General features: G+C 38.1%; 1 protein-coding gene across 8 annotated transcripts; it reads left to right on the top strand.

Moving 5' to 3' along the window:
• Positions 1-1,087: 1,087 nt before the first annotated feature.
• Positions 1,088-4,717, top strand: LOC141611905 (uncharacterized). 8 transcript variants are annotated; one of them, XR_012528884.1, is made up of 7 exons: positions 1,088-1,591; positions 1,684-1,761; positions 2,358-2,446; positions 3,157-3,231; positions 3,313-3,380; positions 3,671-3,719; positions 4,190-4,205. XR_012528884.1 is itself a non-coding variant. In XM_074430558.1 (7 exons), exons 1-6 carry the CDS (start codon positions 1,547-1,549, stop codon positions 4,256-4,258), a joined length of 354 nt encoding a protein of 117 aa, XP_074286659.1. In that variant the 5' UTR covers positions 1,088-1,546; the 3' UTR covers positions 4,259-4,272; positions 4,397-4,717. The 8 variants fall into 8 exon arrangements, 3 of the variants coding, with proteins under 3 accessions (XP_074286659.1, XP_074286657.1, XP_074286658.1); XM_074430558.1 differs by lacking the exon at positions 1,684-1,761 and adding an exon at positions 4,397-4,717 and having other exon boundaries at positions 1,088-1,610; positions 3,157-3,171; positions 4,190-4,272; XM_074430556.1 differs by adding an exon at positions 4,397-4,717 and having other exon boundaries at positions 1,088-1,761; positions 3,157-3,171; positions 4,190-4,272.
• Positions 4,718-7,202: the final 2,485 nt, after the last annotated feature.

Here is a 7,202-nt window from a genome sequence, read left to right as displayed (position 1 = left end):
ACGAGCGTTCACAATTTTGACACAAGCAATCCTGTTATTTAATTAATAAGGGATGGGATTACAAGTTCAACAACAAATAAAGCTCAGCAAGTCTACAACTTGTCAAAGCTAAGGTGTCGACTAAAGAACCTCACATAATAAAACTAGCACAAAACACACAATACATAGCTAGTACAACATAATAAAAACTCACAACACTAATACAACATAATAATAAAATAGGTAATGAAAGTCATCACTCTTCCATTCTACCTTTGCCTTTTCCCTCGGGGTACATCTTCCCCTTAGTCTTCTTGTTGGCCCGCCTATCTTGAAATTCCTCTTCGGAGCAGATCCTCAACGGATCTACAACGGCGATGGCCTCCGGTTTCTTGCATGACCCTATATTCGGCCCGAAACGAGCCCATACACGGCCCGCTACATCTTTGGTACCCGAGCTTCTTCTCTTTGGTGGCCTCATCACATCCGGGCTAGCTCTATCAACATAGTCCTCAAAGAAGGCACGGTTGCCCTTGCCAACCTCTCGATACTTCCAGTCAACAACCTCGTCCTTACGAGATTTGGACCTCTCCTCCAAGGTTGGAGCCCTTGACCACTTGACATAAGCGGGAGTCACCCATATCGTAGCAACGGAGTGCGGTACCTCCCAAAGCGGCCGAGTGACCCACCATCTTTCAAAGACCTCCACAAGCTCGGAGTTCCGAAAAACATTCTCTTGAACAAGGGTATCTTGAGCGGGCACCTTTTGTTGATGCCCCATTTGCCTCACACTAGTAGAAAAAACACCTATTGCGTCACTTGATTTACGTCAGTTCTACAAAAACTGACGCAAAAAGTACTCACTTTTGGCGGGAATTCAATTTAGCCCTATATGTAAGCTTAATGCGTCGGTTCTTGGAATAAACTGACGTATATAATGCGTCGGTTCTCAGTAAAACTGATGTATTTGATAAAATACATCAGTTATGTTACTAAACCGACTTATTTGATATTGCGTATTTGAATCAATTGTAACTAAAACGAATGTAAATGATATTAATTAAAGAAAAAAAACAACTGTTATACACTCACTACCCAAGTACCCAGTACCCATGACTGTCTCATCCTAAAAATCTAAAGAAGCCGTCCTTTATTCTCCCTCACACTCAGTCGTCGTTGCTTTCTCTTCTCATTTCCTTCTTCTTTCTCTTCTCCTCTTTCTCGCTTCCCTTCTCCTTCATTCGTTCGGTTTTTTTACCGTGACCACTACTGTCGTGCGTCATCATCGCCATTTCCATCGCCATCACGTCACCACCAGACTCTCCTTCAGTTTCTCCCTACTTCTTTAATTAATCTATTTCAATTGTTGGTGAATTAGTTTGATTTCTTAATTAATTTGTTCAATTAGTTAGGGTTTCAATAGAGGTAATAATTAAAGTAAAATTATGGTATTTTGATGCTGAAAATTAGGATTTTCTTTTTCAATGTTGATTTGAGTTACTAATTGAGTGTTCTAAAAACAAATCATGGCTCCATTTCTAGTAACTTTTTATTGAATGGTAGGTCAATGTCGTATGGTAATGTGGTGGACCCGGTCGCTGCTTTTACTTCGGTAATACATAGTTACTCATGTAAGCAGTGATTTTTCTCATGGCTTGTTAAATTTATAGTACTTTGATGTCGTTTTTGTTGCTATGGATGAAGTGAGTTGTACCTGCATAGTAAGCGAGCCATCATGTATTTGTCTAAAGACGCGAGTTAATTTGGTTCGAATCGTACGAGGTAGAACTAGCCCATAGCTTTTGCTTAATTTGATTGTGTTATTGTCTAGGTTTCTATTTTCGATGTCAAATTTATCAGTTTACAAAATTAGGGTTCCAGTTGATTTGGGGATTTTTGGGTTGTCTGAGTTTTACCAATTTACCCAAACTTCTGAAATTCTACTGTGTACCGTGAATTACATTAGCAAATACCTTGACCTTATTGATCGTCTTCGTTAACTTGGTTTGTTACTTGATACATTAATTCATTCTTTAGGTCAGCCAATTACCCACTAACTCATGCATTTAAGAGAGTAAGGACCATAGTTATAAATTTCCTCCTCGTTTTAGGCCCCTGGTTCCTATATATAATCCAGCTAGACAGGTTCTTAAACCCTAATCCCCCTTCTTTGTTCGGCATTCATATTTGGGCGGATAATGTAGTCCAACTACACTATATTCCATATAAAGCCTTCATTTGAAGAGGCTTGGCCACTGCCTGCTAAGGTGGTATTCCGCATGCTAAGTAGGACCAAAGGTTTTTTTTAAAGCGGTTGTTTTTCCCCGCCTAAAATTGTTCAGCCATTATGAGCTAACATAGTAAATATTGATTTGCAGATGATGTCACAAGAGAGGTCGTACTAGCTCATACAAAATTTAGAAGATCGTCTTCAGGGCTTCAGCTTCAGCTATACATCGAGGGTGATGTAAGTTGATGATCATAGTTTAAAGTTGTAATGTACCATTTTTTCAAACCACCAAACATTGAAAGGGGTTGATGAAGTATAATGATAGTGCATCTTTGGGTAATCAAATAATTTGCTAGGACCTTAATGTTCACACTGTATTCATATAGTACTTGGTAGGACCTTGATGTTCTTGCTTATTTCATGTATATTATCGAGTTGAGATCATATATCGCATTTTTATGTCTCATTTCATGTATGTAGTCTCACTCCTCCTTTTCGACCCACATGCTGAACTTTAAATTGTTAATTGTTTCCTTTAGAGTCGACTCTGCATCTTGTTCTAAGGCTTCATGGTCGATCATTGAGCCCTCTCTGATAACTTTGGCTAGGAAGTATAACCAAGACAAGAATGTCTAAAACACACATTCTTTCTGGACTGTCTATTGATTTTGATGTAGTAGACCTGTGCTTTTCATGGGTTTCCTCTGTTCTGCTTTCATTGTCTGTCGTAGTATGGTTACCTGGCCTATTCAGCCAACAAAAGAATAGGGTATATTTAAATATAAAATTTTCTTACTTTTTGACTGTCTATTGAGTTTTTTCTTACCTACTTATATTTTCTTACTTATTGACTTTAGTGCCTTGGAAGGCTAAACTTTTTAAACATAAACTGTTCTTCGGTTATTTACTTATTGCTTCATTTGTTATTTATTGTTATCTTTGTTCAGATGCACATTTCACAGGTAAAGAGTTAAAGAGGCACAAAATAAGGAATTCTTGGTACAAAATGCTTGTTTTCCTATGTATGTAATCGTTTAAGTTCAATGCAGAATTTGGGTACATCATACTTCCAAGTTTTAATGGGTTTTACAACTTTCTTTTAGGCCAGCTTGAAGGGGGGCTTTTATGGAGATAAAAGAAGGATAGATTGGACCAATAAAAGCTTTAGAAGGTGGGTTTTAACAAGTCAATTTCTCTATATGAGATTTTAATTTCACGGTTACAGTTAATTAGTCAAATAGTTTATAAACTCAAAAGAAGATTATGGGTTTAATTCTATTTGTACGGGTTGTGTGTGTTAATGAAGTTGCATTTTCCACTTTAAAGCAGTTACCAACTCACTCAAACTTACTTATGCTTTAGCCTTTTATTTTGTACTTAATTAATTTTTCCTTTGTTCCTGATTAAAATCGAGTAATTGAGTATTGTTTCTCCCTGATTGTTTCTCTTTACTTGCAATAGGTCCAGTTCTTTTGATATGCACTCAAGATGGAAGTTTTGCATCCTTCAGGTTTAAGTAATATTGTTTATCTAACTATTTGCTTAGAGTATGTGACATATGATTGGAAAACACCAACAATGGTAGATGGAGCTGATTCGAAGGATTTGGCATCTCTTTATTGTTGAGTACAAAAATTCGAAGGACAACTTCAGTTCGTGATCTAAGTGTTGTACATCTGATCTGGTAGATGTAATTTGTTTGAGTTAAATTGAACATTAACAGTCGCATTAAAAGTTTATTTATCTAGGCAAGTCTCCGCTTATGGGTATAGCTTTGGCTAGTTTAATTTGAGAACCAGATACTATAGCTGGTCACAACCTATGTACTTTGTTTCTGATCAAAAATTAGTAATGTAAATATAGAGAGTTGATTGTGGAGGTTGCATTGTCTTGTTTTCCTCCCGTAAACTTTTGTCCGAGTACTCCTACTTTCTTTTAAGTTTAGATTGATCTTACATTATTTAGTGCATTCTTTTTCAGATTGTTATTGTGGGAGCTGTTGAGCTTATATTGGGGCAACTTAAACTTTGTTTGCTGAAGGCAGTTTAATTAGTTCTCTGCAAGTAAGTGGGCATCAAGTTGTGCTTGTTTTTGTTTATCCTAGATTTATATGTCCTTGCCGATGTATTCTTGTCTAATCGCATTGGGTAAAAATTCTTGCTAGTCAAGTATATTGTTTTATTACAGGTGCTAGTCAAGTTCAGATGGAGCTCACAAAAATGAGTGTTGTACCTGGTTGCTTCAACTCGTGTTAATATTAAGTTAGCTTTATTTTATAGAGGAATGGCATATATGTATCCTAAGTTAGCTTTATTACGTAGCCATTTGTAATCTAGTCACAGGTAATATGGTTTTATGATTTTATGTAAGTTAACTAGATGTTTAGAGAACATTTAGTATAAACAAGCTTAGTATCTAAGACGTTTGTCGGATTATTCGTACTTTGGATTGTATTCGGAACGTTGTTAGGTTGAATAAGATGTAATGTTGTTTTACATGTGATGTATTACTGGTTGGTTGGATTTCGTGTTTCAGGTTTTAATGTTTTGGTATTCGGATTGTGAGTTTTATGTAATTTCGGCATCAAATTTTTATATAAAAAAAAAGCATTAATAAATTGTGTCGGTTCTTGAAAGAAATGATGCAAATGAGAAAATGAATTGGCCCTAAAACAAAATATCAATTGCATCAGTTATGATAACAAATGACGCATAAAATAAAGAAAATGCATCGGTTCGTAAAGAACTGACGCAAATGTTGAACTATTTGCGTTAGTTGTATATATTTATTACATAAGTTTTTAGAACACAACTGACGCAAATGGTGCTTTTTTGCATCGGTTTTTGAAACACAACAGACGCAAATGTTGAACTTTTTGCGTCGGTTTCAAACTGACGCAAAGCAAATACGACCCCTCGATATACGTCAGTCCAAAACCGATGCAAAAGGCCCTCTACAACTGACGCAATAGGGGTTTTTTCCATTAGTGTCATGAGCCTTTCGGGATAAATGAAGGAAGCAACCTTCAAACCCACCACCATCAAAGAACGAGGACTAGAACCCAAAGCGGGTAACCCCATGAAGGACCTCAAATGCCACCATGGCACCACCCAATGGATCTGAGGACCACCCACCTCCGCCAATCTCGCCGCCCAATAGGCCTCGGTGGAAGCAAAACTATCCGAGTACAACTTCTTCCTCATGGTAAGGTGACAAAAATAATAAGAGGAAGAATCAACCAGAGGCTCTACATACCTTAGCCTCTCCAATAGCCACACTTGGAGGATCCTTGGAGATCCAAACGAGGGAGCTTCTTCGCAAGAGCCCTTCTTGTCCAAAGCTTGGATGATCTTGCAAAGCACCAACCATGATGGATCTTTACCATGCTCCATTTGCTCAACAACAAGCACGAGGGTCATGCTACCATAGCATTTTGGACCCTCTTTCTTCAAAGCATCAACAAAGAGGTATGCATGTACAAGGCAAAAGGCAAGAGCCCTTCTTCTAGCCACCTCCAAAACATTGGCATCCAATCGGTTTGAGAAAATGTTGATAATTGCCAACATATCCACACCATGAGGAGCAAGGAGGAAATTTACTTGGCTCGTTGACAAGCCTAACATTGAACGAAATTTCTCCTTATAACACAACCGAGTCGGAGGAAGCACTGGAACACAACCCGGCCACCCACCAATGGCACCGACTTCTTTGGCAATAGAGGACAAATTTCGCCTTTCGGGAAAACGAAAACATGATGTTTCGAATCCCAAAACCGAGAGCATGCTTCAAGAAATGAGGGTTGCACCTTGACTTGACGAAGCACCAACAATTGACCAACTCCCATGCAAACGAGTTGATACTTTTCGGGAGGCGACAAATCCCGGCACCATTGTCGCAACGCATTCTCAAAGGCATCCATGAATATTTTTGGAGGAAGATGAAAGGTTTTATAGAGATGTTTTTCGTGTTTCGAATGATAAAACAATGAAGCACAAACATCCCTATTTATACAAAATAATCTGCTCCTTTTTTTTCGAAAAAAGGGGAGGCTGATTTCTATCGCCAAGCTGCTCGCGCCTCTTTGGGCCTGTTCTCAGGATTCCCACCTTGAATTGTCCCTTTCAAGTTGAGTTTTCTCCTGACACCTCAAACCTCCCGCCGGAATACTCGCGCCTCTTCGAGACGGTCCAGGACGTTTTGTGTTTCCTCACACTCACATTTCCTTGTTTTGGCGTTTTACGAAATCCGACACGGTTTCCATGACGAAGCTTTAAACATATGGAATTTTCTTTCTTTTTTTAAGGGGGAAGGGCTAGTCGTCCCGATCCGCGACGAATCGTTTTCATGTCAGTCAAAATTCCGAAATTTTTTTCGCTTTTTCGCTCTTTTCCCAGCAAAAAAAAAAGAAAATTGATAACACGACATCAGTTTTCCTCAAAATTTCAAGTACTCAGAAATCCGAGTCTTGATCTCACAAAAATCAAAAACCAAATACACTCGCAAAAATCTATTCTAAAAATTCACCCCTGACGGTTTGAGTTTGAATTTTTCGAGTTACAAATCAATTTCAACAATTTCGATGCAATTTAATACAAGACACGAGTTAATTGCTCAATTTTCAAATCATTTCTTTTTGAGAAGTCCAAACGTGACGACTTGTCGCGGAATTTTCAAAATATCATTTCAAATTTCAATTTTAACTTCGAGTGATCGTGGTTAATTTTTGTTTTCAATCAAATGCTTGTTACATGTTCACGTTTATGCATACGTGCCACCTGTAGCCTGTTTTCTACACTAACGATGCAGGAACTGGTGCGAAGCAAATAGGGAACTAACAGCCGACATCGCTCCTCCGAAACACAACACAAAAAAGCCAAAAATCACAAAAAACCCACAATCCAAAAAAACATATATATAAACCGCCTCACGCAAAATACATCGACACACGTTTGATACAAACAACTGACCATACAAACAGGAGCTAGTACAGACA

Source organism: Silene latifolia, chromosome 11 (assembly GCF_048544455.1).
Source record: "Silene latifolia isolate original U9 population chromosome 11, ASM4854445v1, whole genome shotgun sequence".
Classification (NCBI taxonomy): Eukaryota; Viridiplantae; Streptophyta; class Magnoliopsida; order Caryophyllales; family Caryophyllaceae; genus Silene; species Silene latifolia.
This window is presented reverse-complemented; position numbering and strand designations above follow the sequence as displayed.